General features: G+C 36.1%; 1 protein-coding gene across 7 annotated transcripts in view; it reads right to left on the bottom strand.

Annotated features, from left to right (window-relative positions):
* SLC4A7 (solute carrier family 4 member 7) overlaps nucleotides 1-15,655 on the bottom strand; it is a 102,176-nt gene that overhangs the window by 36,935 nt on the left and 49,586 nt on the right. For 5 of the 7 annotated variants that reach the window (XM_075745758.1, XM_075745760.1, XM_075745757.1 and 2 more), the window contains exons 3-6: nucleotides 11,917-12,060; nucleotides 9,964-10,099; nucleotides 8,731-8,891; nucleotides 6,340-6,528 (exon numbers count right to left, since the gene is read on the bottom strand). In XM_075745758.1, the coding sequence (XP_075601873.1) occupies nucleotides 6,340-6,528; nucleotides 8,731-8,891; nucleotides 9,964-10,099; nucleotides 11,917-12,060 (630 nt within the window). Of the gene's footprint in view, nucleotides 1-3,173; nucleotides 3,543-6,339; nucleotides 6,529-8,288; nucleotides 8,892-9,963; nucleotides 10,100-11,916; nucleotides 12,061-15,655 lie in introns of all 7 variants that reach the window. The other 2 variants (XM_075745764.1, XM_075745763.1) reach the window with 2 other exon arrangements.

Below are 15,655 nucleotides of genomic sequence, written 5' to 3'. Positions count from 1 at the left end.
TGTATTTGAGGAAATAAAAATCAGTTTTAAAAAAAATAAATTCCAATGCAGCCTTAATGTGAAAAAAAAAAATAAATTACTTTTAGAAGACAAATATGTAAACCTTTCTGAATTACTATTTTCAGTAAGTAATTATTGTAAGAGCAAAGCTGTTCTAAATATTATTCTGCTCAGTTTTAAGGTACATTTGTCAGTGAACTAGAAGACCCCTTAAAATTGGCTGCTTTGCTGTTGTTCACAGACATTAACAAAGCTTAATGATGCCGGTGAATTAACAGTGTTCATCTTTAGCTGTGAGACAGCTCTCTTCCTAGCTCTACCTATGGAATTCATTATTCAACAGTTTCAAAGATGGGAAAACAAAAGCTGTTCCTGAACTGATGACAAAAGAATTGTTAAAGAGAACCCTCTGCCTGGTTGACTTACTACGAACTGATGACTGACTGGCTGATAAAAATCAAGTAGTAGACAGAAAGCGTGCCCCTCTTCCCTCCTTTTACAGTAATTCACATTAAGTTCAGTAATCTTCCAGCTATTTATAAAGACTAAAAAATAAAAGTTTGAATAGCACAAGGCTAAGGATAGGTGACTGCTAAACAGAAAAAAGCCATCTATTAGAAAATTAACACAGTTCCTAATGCTCACAGGAGGCAAACCCAATTGAATCATACAAACATAGAAAAAGTATTCAGGTTGCAATATTCTGAATTACTAGAGAGGTAATACAGACCATAATCAATAGTGGAATGGACCAAAAAGACTTTTCCTTTTTTTTTTTTTTTTTTTTCATTAAAACAAGGAAGATCATAGAATCATAGAATGGTTTGGGTTGGAAGGGACCTCAAAGATCATCTAGTTCCAACCCCCTTGCTGTGGGCAGGGACACCCTCCACTGGACCACATTGCCCAAAGCCCCATCCAACCTGGTCTTAAACACTTCCAGGGATGGGGCATCCACAACCTCTCTGCGCAACCTGTGCCAGTACCTCACCACCCTCACAGTAAAGAATTTCTTTCTAACATCTAATCTAAATTGACCCTCCTTCAGCTTAAAGCCATTACCCCTCGTCCTGTCACTACCCTCCCTGATAAACAGTCCCTCTCCACCTTTCCTGTAGGCCCCATTCAAGTACTGGAAGGCTGCTATAAGGTCTCTCCAGAACCGCCTTTTCTCCAGGCTGAACAACCCCAACTCTCTCAGCCTGTCTTCACAGGAGAGGTGCTCCAGCCCTCTGATCATCTTAGTGGCCCTCCTCTGGTTTCACACCAACAGCTCAAGATGACTACTTCTTCAGGGTTCCTTCTGGGTCTGTCTCCCAAGACAGATTAATCCAGCTGTAGCCCTGAAGTCATAGTCTGAGAATGTCTTCAAAGGCATCTCTAAGGAAAATATGTCTTTCTGTGGTCAAGATGATTTCTTGAATTAAAAAAAGAGGAAAAATTCAGAAAATAAAAATGTCTTCCATCATTGTTGGTGTTCATCTTTCTCTGGAAAGACATTTATTTATGGATTAACTGGGAAGTCATCCCTTTCAGATTTTTCCTTTATGAGAAACATCCCCTTGAGGCACAAAAGCAATGAACATGACTTGGATACTCTGGTGGAAAGCTTTATTAGTGATAATAATAGCATCAAGTATTTGATTTTCATTTGTTTGCCTTCTCTTGGGTTCTAAAGACCTCGGGTCTGGCATGCTGTCATTCCTGTCAGATGAGTAGAAAAATAAGAACTGGAAAACCAATTACAGCTGTTATTTTACTTCTGGTTTTTAATTACCTTTGAAAGATCACCCATGAGGGAGAATGATCTTCATGTGAATTCTCTTAATTTCCCATAAAGAAGTGAGAGAAAGAGTTTTTTGTTTGCTTTTCTGAATTTAAGTTAGGATGGAGCCCCTACTCCAACTCAAGATGATGGCCTACTACATAGTTTGCTCTTTCCTTTTCAACAACTTGGCTGCAAAATGTGAAAAAGCAGATAACCACAGCCTTTTCTCTGTCAGCATATTCCCCCCTGCTATATGCAACTGTGTGCCCCTACTTATTAAAGAAGTGAAAGAAGGAAACCAAGAAACACCTCAATGATGAAAGATTTGGAGTGAACTCCACTTCTCCCTCCTGCTCCCAGGCATAAAGCAGGAAAACCTACAAGCTAGATTGTAGGGGAAAGAAAAGCAGAAGGAGCCTGAAGGCTAAAAAGAAAGATGATCCCCCTTAAAAGCATGATCTACCTAGAAGAATCCTAAAAATTATCACTCTAAATGGGTGATAATTTTGCAAAAGTAAAGCAAATATAACTATGTATCAAGAATGCAGGAGTTATGAAAAATTTACTAAAAACAATTAATGAAACAGCCAGAACTTTCCATCCTTTCAACTTATCTATACATCTACATACCTTTTTACATGTAAAGAATAATAGCTCTGCAAGACAACAAATTAATAAATTGCTGAGCTCGGACCTACAATTATAAACTCTTAACTACTTTATCCTATTCTGCATATCAAACAGAACAAAACAGTAATCAAGTGTCTGATGCTGAAGCAGTGCACTAACGGGTAGCTATCTGAAAACAGTTGTAGGTGAACTGAACCTGCCAGTTCTATTGTAAACTACTACTGGTTTTAATGGCCCTGTTTTTAAAAGCACAAAAGCAAAAATAAAACTGCTTAAAGACTTCATGATACAAATAAACTATGAACACCACTGATTACTATATCCTTCCTGATTCTTTTCATATTCCTCTCTAATACTTCACTACCTCTTCAGCTGTAGCTATCTCAGGATGTCAAACACTGGTTTAGAATATTAACTTAACCACTGACAAAAACAACAAAGCAAAACCTGACATGGACTGTAGGTGAGTGAAAGGAAAAGGCCACCATTTTTGACATTTTGCTTATATATGTATTTTTTTTAAAACCATATTCCTTTTTAATAACACAAATGAAGGTTAATTTAAGATTTTTTTTTTGCTGGCTTTAGTTAAAAGCTAAAAAGTTAAAAATGCTGAACAAGAACACAGTCACAACTGAGAAGAAACAAAACATGCAGGCAGAGGTAACAGTAGTCATATTCCTTTGTGCCCAAGTTATGTGCCAAAAACATTGCAATGCAAGTGATCCAGATGCAGAGAGCATCACACATGGACAGCTTAAATTTCGATAGTTGCCTGGTGTTTTGTCAATATTTTCCTCTGTCTTCTTTTCATGGCTTTCCTGCACTTCTAAGTCCTCCTCAGGTGGGTGGATTATTACTGAAGGAATATCATCACTGGCAGATGACACCAGCAATTCCTTGCCCTGAAGTAGACTTGGCTGGGCACTTGTGGTTGGCGGGTGGCTGCAGGTAGGACTGGAAGGTGGTGTGTTTTGAGGGGTAGTTACGGGGGTTGTACACCTTGAGGTTGCCGGGGTTCCAGCTCTTGAAGAAGGAAGAAGGTAATTGAGAAGAACTGACAAACGGTTTTCTCCTCTCAGGGAAATATTTGAGGCAGAGAGACCTGTTCGCAAAGAGTGACGGGAGGCTGAAAGGCCTTCCCCTGAGATAAAACAAATGAAACACCATGAGGCTTACAACAGGGATATACTAAACACACACACAAAATATGCATTAACAATTTACATAGTAAATTGCAAGCTGTATGGGCCAAAAGTGTCATACTCATGCAAGAAAGACAAGAGATATGAGCAAATCTTATTTCAGACATTAGAAAAGTCAGAAATTACTGACGAGTACTAATTAGAAACCAAAGGATATGTGGGAGAAGATACTATCTGAAAGTCAGTACAATTTGTTAATATAACCCCCCAAAAAATTGTATCTCTTGAAACTGACTCTTAAATTTTCCTGGAAGAATTTTATTCCAAACTGCAGAGCAGCTACCATTAATGCCATCCAAAAAACATATTTAAAAAAAGTTATTAGCAGCCAAAACATTACAAGACTTCAGTTAACTGCATCCAATATATACAAAAAATTGTCATTTTTAAAATTCAAGTAGTTTCAAAATGAACATGATCAAACATATCTAATCATGTTAAATGCAACTATCTTCCAATAAGTCTTGTTTTAATAACAAGTCTCCTAGCCAGCTATAGTCTAAATAAGGTTTTGAAGAGGGCACCAGGATGAGATACATAGTCCCTTCTCCATTTCTTCTTGCTGCGACTTACCAAATATCCCCATTTGCCTACAAACCAAAGACCTTTCTCCAAAATCCTTTGTTACTTTTCTTGCCCTATCCAGCTCCAACGTCCTATTAATTTCATATAAAGAGAACATAGTCTTGTCATGGTTCCCTCAGATTTAAGTTTCTAATAGATTTCAGTTCTCCCTTAAGCAGGAAGAGAGACTGTCTATCCTCATATCAGTACTTCCATTAGAAGATTTAACAATACCATTCTTCCCGTTCACTAGAAACACTTTTCCTGGGATGGCAGTCTCCTTGAGAAGAGTACTGATTACTTCTCCTACAATCCCTAAAATCAAAAACATGCTGTTTTCACATACCATGCCATCAAGCAAGGAAACAGCAAACTAGACACATTTAAATCTCACATTTATACTAGGCACAACAGAGACCAATACGTTGAACAACCCTGGAATAATTTATGAGGAAGCGGCGCAAAAAGTATGCCAGGTAAAGGTCACAATTATTCCTCCCCTCCCCATCCAACAATGGAAGAGTGGATCCTACAGATACAAACTTGATTTAAATTAAAATTGAAAGCCTCCAAGATCAACTATTAAAACTGCAAAGCAGTAAAGACAAGAGGACCAATAAACTGGTTGATTTTTGTCTGTATTAATCACTACAGTAATAACTAGACTTCTGCCAGTGTATCTGTGATGAATCATGAACATGAGATGTCCTAATACACAGATGTAAAAAGGAGCCTAAAAAGCATTATGCACATGTGCATATTTGGTTTACCCATTTATTAGAGGGATTATAAAGTAAATCAGTATATGATGCTGGCAAAGAGTTCATCACGTTATATTAGTTTCTTATTTCAGCATATATGCCATATTATGTTGTAGGAATATTATTAAAATGTACTGGAAAGTGGAAGTGATACATGAAAAGCAACTGACAAGCAAGAGAGTTCGAATGCAAAATTCACAGAATTACAACTGGGAATTCAAGTGTTCAAGCATGGGTAGAATTAAGTTTGTATGTGAATTTTTCACATTTGCTAAACAAAACAGGAAAGTCAGAAGTTATAGAAGAAATTATGCTCTTATATAAATTAGTTGTATTTTCATTCTAGAAAAAATAATTCTGAAACTATCAGGGAAATATTTAAGCATGTATCATATATTAACTAGCTAACAAAAAGTATCAGCAAGCTTGGGCATTTGCTGGAACATACCCCAAGTATGTATTGAACTGAGAGCTCCCAACAAGCACTTAACTAAGTGGAACACGCTCTAAGCAACGAGGCATCTTTCAAGGCAGGAAAGGAGCTCCACTTCAAAGAGCAATTAATGAAATCAGTACTACATTTTCACTAGACTAAAAAATTTCAGTTGAAATTATATGTGTCTTAGTTAATACAAGGCAAAAGAAAACATAAAAAACAGAAACAAAAATAGAGGCTATAAGAAATACAAGAACAAAATTATCCTTCTCTGCAGTATAAATTGCTATTTGGACTTTGGAACTGGATATCTAGAGTAAACATACTAACATTCCAGAATATTTTCAGGAATTGGTTCAATAAAAGATGTGGTACAGTCTATAAAAATATTGCAAATACCTTTCTTGGATTTGAGGTATTTTTTCCCCCGTTAGATTCTCCTCTACAATGCAAGGTAAAAATAAACCGTATCCTAGCTAAAAGTAATTTCTTCACTACTAGCAAAGTGAACTTTTTCTAGTCATATTAACATAACAACACTGTATTAAAAACACAGTAATTGCCAGCATCACTGAACTCATTACATGACCACAAAGTAAATCTCTAGTATAAAGACTGAATAAGCAAGTAGGAACCATCTGACAAACATATAAAGCTATGCCACGATGCTGAAATTCCTCATATGTTACACATTTTATTCAAGCATATTCCAAAAAACACTGGGACCAATGCAGGTCTATTTCTATACTTCAAAACAATAATGCATGCTACATATGCAGACAGGAGTAGAGTGTTTGAGTAAATTAAAAAAAATATACCGAAATATCATCCATATAGCACATACTGTTACCATTAGTTCTTTGCTTATCAAGAAGGAAACACTTATCTGCTATTATCAGCTGAATTTTCCTTCATCTCCCAGGGAGAACATTATTTAAGAGGTTAGAACAAACTGGATGCTACAACTTATCTCACCATTTCGTTCAAGCAAGTGAGGGTCAGAATGTTTCTTGCCTATATCTGCAAAAGACCGAACCAGGGGAATCCGATTGCTGAATTTTTTCTCATTCTGATGATGGTGCCTTTTTAGAAGAGCCTCTCTCACATTCTCTCTTATGGATTCATCCAGCTGGCCAGAGGCAATCATGTTGTCCAAAACCATATCTACATAACAACAACAACAAGAAATTTATATATATAGCGCCATCAAATCTCTCCTTCACCACACTCAAACACTGCAGTTGCAAACAACAACATGAAAAAAAATTATATCTACTAAAAAAAAGTCTTTTCTTTAGCAAAGTCATCTTCAAGAATCCACAGGAAATTTTCAAAGATGTCACTAAGCAAGCAAATGTGAGAATAAGGAAAGCACAACATGCAGATCCAAAAGACAGTATTTATTAGTAGCATCATTTTAAGAAATAAGTTACTTAATACTTCATAATTTATTGTAATTTACTTCAACTTTCAACAGTGAGTCCCTTTCAAAAAAAAAAGAAAAATAGCATCTATGTATTCAACAACCCTCCAGTAGAAGTGAACACACAAAGACAGAAACACAATGGAGAACAGACTTCTTACCATAGTCTTAACATGGTGTTCCCTCTTTTGAAAGTATATAACTATATAAAAGTGAAAGTTATTGTAGAATGAGATTAGTTCCCTAGCTTCTCTGTCACCTTCAGATGCATTAAGTTCCTGAAGCTCTCTACCAAATTTCATATGAATCGCATGCTTTAGAAGAGGCAGTGTAAAACAAAAGCTAGTTACATCATCTAAAACTAAAATAATCAGCTTGTTGTTGTAAAACAACGTCAAGTTTTGAAAGGGCATCTCATCAGCATGCTCACACCAGGAAAGAAAGCCTGCATGTCTGGGAAAATATCTGCCACAATTTCTTAGCTGCCCTTTTTATTTAAAAACAACAACAAAAACAAAACAAAACAAACACCAACCCACCACAAAAAAAAAACCCTCTGCACAAATCAACACAAACCTATGTGACAACTTCTAAAATATATTTTGCCAGTCTTACCTGATGTATCAAGAACCTAACTGTACCAGTAAACTGCAATTATATAGACCTTTTCACAATGAAAAGTGTTATGGCTCAGAATACCTTACAAACAAACTTATCTACAGCAAAGCTCCTGTCAGCACAGCACAGCTTACTTCTGGGATTATTGGCAACACACAGCCTTTTGTTACAGCTTCTCAAAAGGAAACCTGCAACTCTCTCCCTCCTGCTTTGAGGGAGAGCCAATACCACCTACTAGGTATTCCTGGTTCACCGACACAAGACAATACATTTGTATGCCAAGGATTGTTATCCTACGTGCTTCGTAATGGCACCTAAAATTAACTTGAAACAAATTCATGCAATCTCTTAAGACATCTTAGTTCCAACTAAAATATCTGCTATTAAAAAGAGTGCCATTTACACAGAATGAAATAACTGTTTTTCTTATGTACTAAGATTATTTTTAACACTTGAATTTAGCAATGAATTAAAAACCAAAACATGACTTTTACAAACTAGGTATTGAACACTCTTGCTCAGTAAGTCTGGAAAATAGGAAGGGAATACCAATTTGCTGAGTCAATTTTGAAGATTTCAAAACAAAACAAGAAAATATTTCAAGTACTACCAAAGTTTTTAATGCCAAAACACCTTGTCCTTCATACACACGTTAGTCAGCCCTAAGCCTAGCATGATCCCTGAGAAGGCATTCCACCATGTGGTACCTGTAGCAAGAGATACTGGGAAAATTATGTAAAACTAGTTCAAAGGCATTCAGGCTAAGCAGGTGTGTGTATATGTACAAAAAGGTCTTCAAAGCTGATTTTAAATGACCATGTGATTAGTGAGGACACTCAACATAGTAGGTCAAACAACATGTACAAGATTTATTTCTGCTCACCTCTTATAAAGGTGAAAAAAATACCAGATGTGCAACAATCAACTGCACTAATGGCATCAAGTTAACATCAGCCAAGTTATGATTAATAATTATGGTACTAAAGTGCACAAAAAAGTCCTAAAATGTTCTGGCAGATAATTACATTTCATCTGTAGAAACAAAGACAAAGAACATATTCAGGGATTAGAAAATAAAGGCAAATCCTGGGCCTCATCCTAAAATATATAATAAAGGACGTCCTACTCATCCAGTGTAGTTCCTTGTAAGCAAAGTTTGTAGGATCAGCTCTTTACAACCAGATGAAGAAAACTGCAGTAAGCATGCACATGCCTATTTCTTCAATATAGTACTTTCAAGAACATAAAAAGACACCATCAAAACATCTCAAGGTATACAATTAAAATTTAGGAATAAAATATTTAAAAAAAAGTTTTGCTGCAACCTGCTATCTCATCTAGTGTGTTTGCTCTCATGTCCAACATGACCGTCCCATTAAGAATACAGCTTCGTAGTTCAAAGAGACTGTGCAGAGACAGAGTTGCTACATAAGGCTTGCTCCATCGATCACCACCATCTTCAACATCCTCTTCAAATTTTAGCCACCTGAAATGCATGCACATATTTATATTTCTCCTGGAAGACAGACAATCTGGCAAGCAATCACAGTCTTCCCTGTGGCTTCTGTATAACATGTAACAGGAAATCCCATCAGTTTATACCAGCTTTCATTTTCTTAGACAACCCAACTGAACGAGTGTCACAACATTTTTATCAGGCCTTTTAACCACACTCAACTGCTTTAGTTTTCGCCCATTTTCTTTCTTTTGGTTTGAACAATACCTGTCTATTCATGAGTTCTTGCAAACAGTGTGGGATTGTACCTGTTACTTGATTCGCCCATCTGTTTAATCAGTATTTTAGGATTAGAAAGCTGTCTGAAACACACCGTACACCATGTTCAAGTCTCCTAGGCTGCCAAGTCAGATATTTAAGAGCTAGATAATACTAAGATGTTTAACCATAAATTCATCTTGCTTCTGACTCACAGGCATTATGTAAATTGAACTTCTGCAAAAGCTAGCATGCAATAAGGTAAATAGAAGTACTGAATGCAGAAGAATTTATTACAATGCATATGCAGAAGGAAGCAGCTTAACCAACACAGACCAAAAATAATCATCTCATCCTGTAATGTTCATGCATGCAATTTGCAAAAAATTAATCAAAATACTACCTAAGAAGAATATATGTAAATATTGAATTATCTTTGAGTGAAAAAAATTGACACTAATATATCCGCAATAGTATAGCAAAGAGATTTTTGAGATTGTAGATACTGTGCTCCATGGCTGAGTATTTATTTTTATTTTTTATATAGAACAATAGTTATAAATACAGCCATGTATTTTTAAACACAGTTATACATTTCACAGTACTTGGCATGATCAGTTTTAGGGAAGTCAATGCAGCACCCAGTGTAAGACTGATGGTCTCTTGAGAAATCATATTGATTCTTCCAGAGTTGGACAAAAAGAATAAGAGTTTTGATTTGCTAAGCATAAATTGAGTGAACAACTCCTATAGTTCAGGAAAATTATAACCTAGACCTGGTTTGCAGTTCTTTGAACTAAAATCACTAGAAAATACACCTTGAAACAATCTATTTTTAGCATACCTAGCCGTTTCTTTCCATTCATATTCTTCTCCGTCCCTGAAGCAAAGTTCATCCATTTCAGTGAAGAGGTCATGGGGAATATGTTCATCATCATCTTCAGTACCCAAGATAAATTGCACTCGTTGGGATGGCGTGTCTTGGAGAAGAAAGTGAAAAATTAAAGAATCTGTACTTATATTATGCAAGAAACACCACATTAACAGTTAAATTTCCTACTCTCAGTTAGAAATATGCAGCACAATATCCTCTTCAAGAGGGAAGAGCAACAAAAGAAACATGAACATTTCTTTAAAAAGAGGCTCTTTTAAAATTTTGCATTGTTTCTGAAAAGAAAACATCTGGAAATTTATGTTTGCGTAACACAATTAAGGATTTTTAGCTCTTCTATAGATTGACATAAATTAGCATAGAAAAGTAGAAACTACACAGCTAAAATGTTGAGGAAATATTTTAACTTCTCATAGTATAATGCCTAGCGGAACAGGCTCAGTAATAACAAAATTTAACTACTTTTATTGATCAAATATAAGTAGTGGACTTCTACGAGCAAAACTTAAAAAAACCAAACACAAACAAAAAATAAACCCATATGGTTTTATTGATCTTGTTTCAACTCAAGGGACAGCTTTCAAACTACAAGGGTTCAATAATGTAGTAATCACAATGTTATCTCAAGGAAGGACAGAGAGAAAATCCAGGTAAATCTCAGTTTGAAAAATTTTACTTTGTTCACTGAAATGTCACGCTCTCAGCTGCTAGATCTGAACATACAACTGTATGCTTCCACTGCAGAAGGAAAATTGTCTTTTAGATTTAGACATAAGATTTTAATTACTGTAAACTTCATTCAGAATTGAATTTTGCTTTTGCATTATTGTTCTGGCATACCTCATCATCCAATAACATAATTCTGAAATGAGCTGTTGCATGCAAACAGCATTCATTATTCACAAAAATCTACAGCAGATTATTGCTGCCCGAAAACCAACATATGCCAAGAATCCTCCCATTTCCTGTGTATCCAGGATAGAGATGTGACCAGAAGAGAGAAGTGGATATCTACTTATTTAATATTACTTGCTGCTTCAGAACCTATACAGCAAGACTTTACAAACATAAGATCAAATGATAATAATTTGTATTTGGGAGGGGGAGTTTTGAAGATGGGTGATACAAAGAATTGTAGGAGAATGGTAAAAGGAGACTTGTCAAAGCATTCCCATTCAAAACCTCCTTTGCTTCAGGTAATGGGCCCCATATAGAACATGGCTGTAGTCATAGAAAGGTGATAGTGAACAGTGTGGCATCCACGCCTGAAGTGGAACATTGCGCCACAACTTTCCCATTCATTCTAGGAATAAAACTGGGTTTGAGGTCTTGAAGAAAAACTGCTAAGAGTACTGCCAAATAATTTCTTTTCAGAGAATGATATGACAAAGTCATCACCTCTTGAGGATAAGGGTGGTGTCTGATCCAAAATTAAAGCATAGGATGCAGTATAATTCCTTTCCTACTACTAAAAGACAGCAAGAAGGCTGAAGGAAGTATTTTAAAAGATCACTGATCAAACTACCATGGCAAATGCTGCTTCACAGCTATATTCATACTTTCAAAAATCTGCAGTGACAGAGGAAAAGTAATATAAGACTACACAATCTGAAAAAAGGTGTCTAATTTAAACAACACAGATTTTTATGCTACAAGTATTATGAAGCCCTAGTCTAACCTTTTCAGTGCAGGCGCTGAACATACACACAGACACCTGGATGAAGTCCAACAGCTTACAATTTAGATAAAACATGACCACAAAATCCTTGCCTGATTGTACACAGAAAGACAGTAATACAGTGAGAATAAAAGAAACAGCACAAAACAAACAACATTTAAGCACAGAGTAACTACTACAAGTTTACCTTCAAGAGACACAAAGAACTCCCACAACAGATTTCTTACCATATGATGGAGATTCTCGGCCATCCTCTCTGTCAGTTTCTTTTTCTTTTTTTCTTCTGTGATGCCTGTGCCCACGATGTCTGTGCCGTCGACGGCCTTGCTTTCCAAACGGGACGTGAACTCCAATATACACAGCTCTGTGGCCTTTTCAAGAAAGTGTAAAAGGAAACAATTAAACAAAAACTGACGTCCTGCCCAAATTTAATGTCTTGGTCAAAAAGAGAAGGAGTCTGACAAAAAGAAACCCAAAAGCACTTGGCTAAACTACCTTCAGTGAACTAGTATTACCATTTCTTTTCTGTCCTTCCCTGGTGCCAAGGAACTAGTGCTATACTCATTTTCCTGTCAAACTAAATAAGAAGATGGCCCAATTTAAGAACTCGGTTGAGAAACAAGTAATACGTAAACACAGGCTTGACCTGCAACACTGAAAGAAGCTACCTGATAAACACCAGGGCAAGGCAGAGAAATTACATGATACTCCTCTTGTTTGCAGGAATTCATATCTGGATAGTCGTTACAATGGTGAGATGTAATCTCCTAGTTCAGTTTATGAACTTCATTAAGAAATTACCCATCATATAGAGTCTGCAAAGTTTCTTCTGCTTTAATGAACTACCAATATTTTTTCAAATAGCATGTGACACATCTAGGTGAATCTGATGTTCAACTACTGTTAATGTTCAAATCTGATGTTCAAATACTGTTAATGTAGTATCAGCTTAGGAGCATAAAAGAATCTTATTTGGAAATGTATGCCAAAACATCAAATAACTTACAAAGAAGGTTGGGGTGTTTTCCTATTCCAGAAATGTTTAATAAATTTAGGTAGCACATCCTCAAATTTATATATACTGCTCTTTAAAACATATACTTTCAACATCTTGTTTTTCCTTTGACCTTTCAAATTAAGGCAATACTAGCATCAACAACTTGGCAAAAGAAATCAATCAACGAACTGTTATGAACACATTACTACCATGTCTCCTGTAATGGAGTAAGCATATACAAGAACCTTTTTAATTCCTTTTTAAACAATCTCAGGAAGAGACACATTAACTATAAGCCTGGAGGTTAACACTAAATACTTTGTTTCATACTGTAGAAGAGTTATTACAGAAGACTGACGTTAACAAAAGGAAAAGGAAGTGGGTTTCCAGCTCTTAGAGATGCAAATTCAGCAAATTTATAGAAGACAAGCACGCCCTAGGAGTTGTGACTGTTCACATCATACATGCATATACACACATATATGTGTGTGTGTGCGTATAGCGCACGCACACACACTAGATTAAGGACATTGAAAAATTCTGGCAATTTCAGAGCTTTAAAGAAATAAGAAGTGGTAGTATGTTAAATTTGTTTTCCAATAAAAGCATCTCTAAACCGCCAAAAAATACATGAAACTTTTATAAAGCAGTATTTTTACAGTGCTACACTGAGTAAAAAAAATTAAGCAAAAATCAGTAATAATGCATGAGTAAGTTCAACACTTAATTAATTTCATCAAGATTCCTTTTCAAATTACAAGATCTGATTCTTGACAGACATCCAACATTAGTTTTAATCAGTCAACTGATTGGTGCTATGACCAAATCTGAAATTAAGCATATTAAAAGCTATTTGTTTCCATGTAAGAGTGGAAAACACATTAATTTGTTGAAGAATTCATCAGTCTTATTTATAGAGACAGACTTTTCTTTTGCAAGCTTCTCCAACAAGAACACTCAGCCCCTGCCAGGCAGCCTGACCTTCACCCTCCACAACTACTATGCACAATGCAATTCCCAGAGAAATTAATGCAAATGCAACAGCTAAACATAAATCAATGCGCTTGATGTATACTATGACTAGGTGGCACTATTAACAATGGTCACGTTATTGGTACCATCAGGATACAATGATCTTACGTATAGGGAAAGCAAAAGTACTAGGTTGAAAAATAGCAGCATTACTCACCACACCCCACTCAAAGCTGCCTGGTGCAACCAAGTGACCCAGCACTCACTGCAAATGCTGTTATCATCCCTGCTAGGATTTTTCTTTTCTTTCAGATATTAAATTAGCGAGTATTAAACTATAGTTATATATACAGTTAAACAGTTTTATTCAAAGTGTTTTACTTTTTGCAGGAACTATTTTTTCCTAAGAGAAACTCAAACCTATTTCTGGTAATACAGCATTTTATATTATCAACCTGTTAAGTATTCTTAATGAGATTGTTTTAAGCACGTGTTTTGATCATTGCACAAGAAAACTTGCAGGTGATTACCTTCCAGAAAATTTCAGGAATCTAAAATTGTTCAAGATTCTACTTCCTGAAAAATTAGGAGAACTTCCACATTTTGGTCTCTTGCTGTTCCAATAAATTAAGACAGAAATCCCACATTGCACTCTGTACTAAAGAACAAACAAAAATCCCATACAATTTTTTCAAGAGCCTCCATCTTAAATAATTCACTTTGCTATTGTAAAAATTAGCATTTGTAATAGTGTGATCATTTCCATAGTCAAAGACCATGTGATGCATGGAGGAGAGGTGGAACAAGGGAATGAGAAGTCTATCTCCTATTACAAAATTGCAGTCTGACTGAAAATTTTTTTCAATAGAAAATTTGGAGGAGATCAGATACATTGCAAAGAGACAGGTAAAAGCTAGGGAAAACCAGCCTGAAACAAGCAACAAAGGTGTTCTAAAACAACCTGCGACCATGGCAAATTGCTTTCCTCCCCAAAATGCACTGATCTCTCAGCTATCACTATGTCCAGGTGCCTTGTAGCTGCTTCAAGGTACACAGAGTAGGCACTGCCAACCCGGTCCTCAACCTGGGCAGCCAGCCCACAACCTACAACACTCGATACTACTTTCTATTCCAGATGAAACTTTACAGAGAGTGCCTTCTCATTACCCCAACAGGTTAGGGTATCACAAAGACAGGCAAACAGGCTAGCAATGAGTTATCTTACCCTTCAGACCCACTGTCCAGAAGCTACTTTTGTGTGAAAGGCTGTTTCCTCATGTAGACACTGTCTTGCTGGCAAATGTAAAACAAGAATATCTTCCACAAATCACTTCTGTAAATGCAAAGTGATCAGACTGCTGCACCTGCAACTTTGTTTTGGGACAAATGTGAAATGCTGACAAGCAAGATGATTTTCAGCAATTATTAAGATGCATCACAATCCAATGTAATTCTATCAGAATAACTTCATGTTGAAAAAGAGCCTCTGAATTACTTTGCTTTTTAGAGCATGGGGGGAGAAGGGGTGGCAATACAATAGACTAACCAAGAAAAAATTGGCTATTGCAAACAGCAGCTTATGAGTGCACCACACTATTCCTTAAGAAAAGGACTTTTTTTTCTTTTTTTTTTTTTTTTTGATATCACAGACATTCATTAGCAAAGGCATCTCTACTACTACCTAGGGAATCCAAAACTACTGCTGTTGAGTATACTACCATGATTACCCAAAACCACGTTGCAGGTATATTCAACTCCAAAAGGCAGGAGTTGAGGAGAACTGCATCATAAAAGTTGGACAAGCTTAAGCTTAATTCTGACTCCACAAAGCAAAGCACTGAGAAGCCCTCTAAAAATAAAGACAGCTGTATTGAGGTCTGTATTCCCTTAAGTTTCATTATTCAGACAGGAGTAATTAATGTTTGCAGATGGACAAAGATTTACTTACAAACACAATTTACAAGGAAAAAACAAAACAAAAACAAAGCCACAGGGAT

The sequence above is a fragment of the Balearica regulorum genome, chromosome 2, assembly GCF_011004875.1.
Source record: "Balearica regulorum gibbericeps isolate bBalReg1 chromosome 2, bBalReg1.pri, whole genome shotgun sequence".
Classification (NCBI taxonomy): Eukaryota; Metazoa; Chordata; class Aves; order Gruiformes; family Gruidae; genus Balearica; species Balearica regulorum.
The sequence above is the reverse complement of the archived record's forward strand: the minus strand, read 5'-3'. Positions and strand labels throughout refer to the sequence as shown.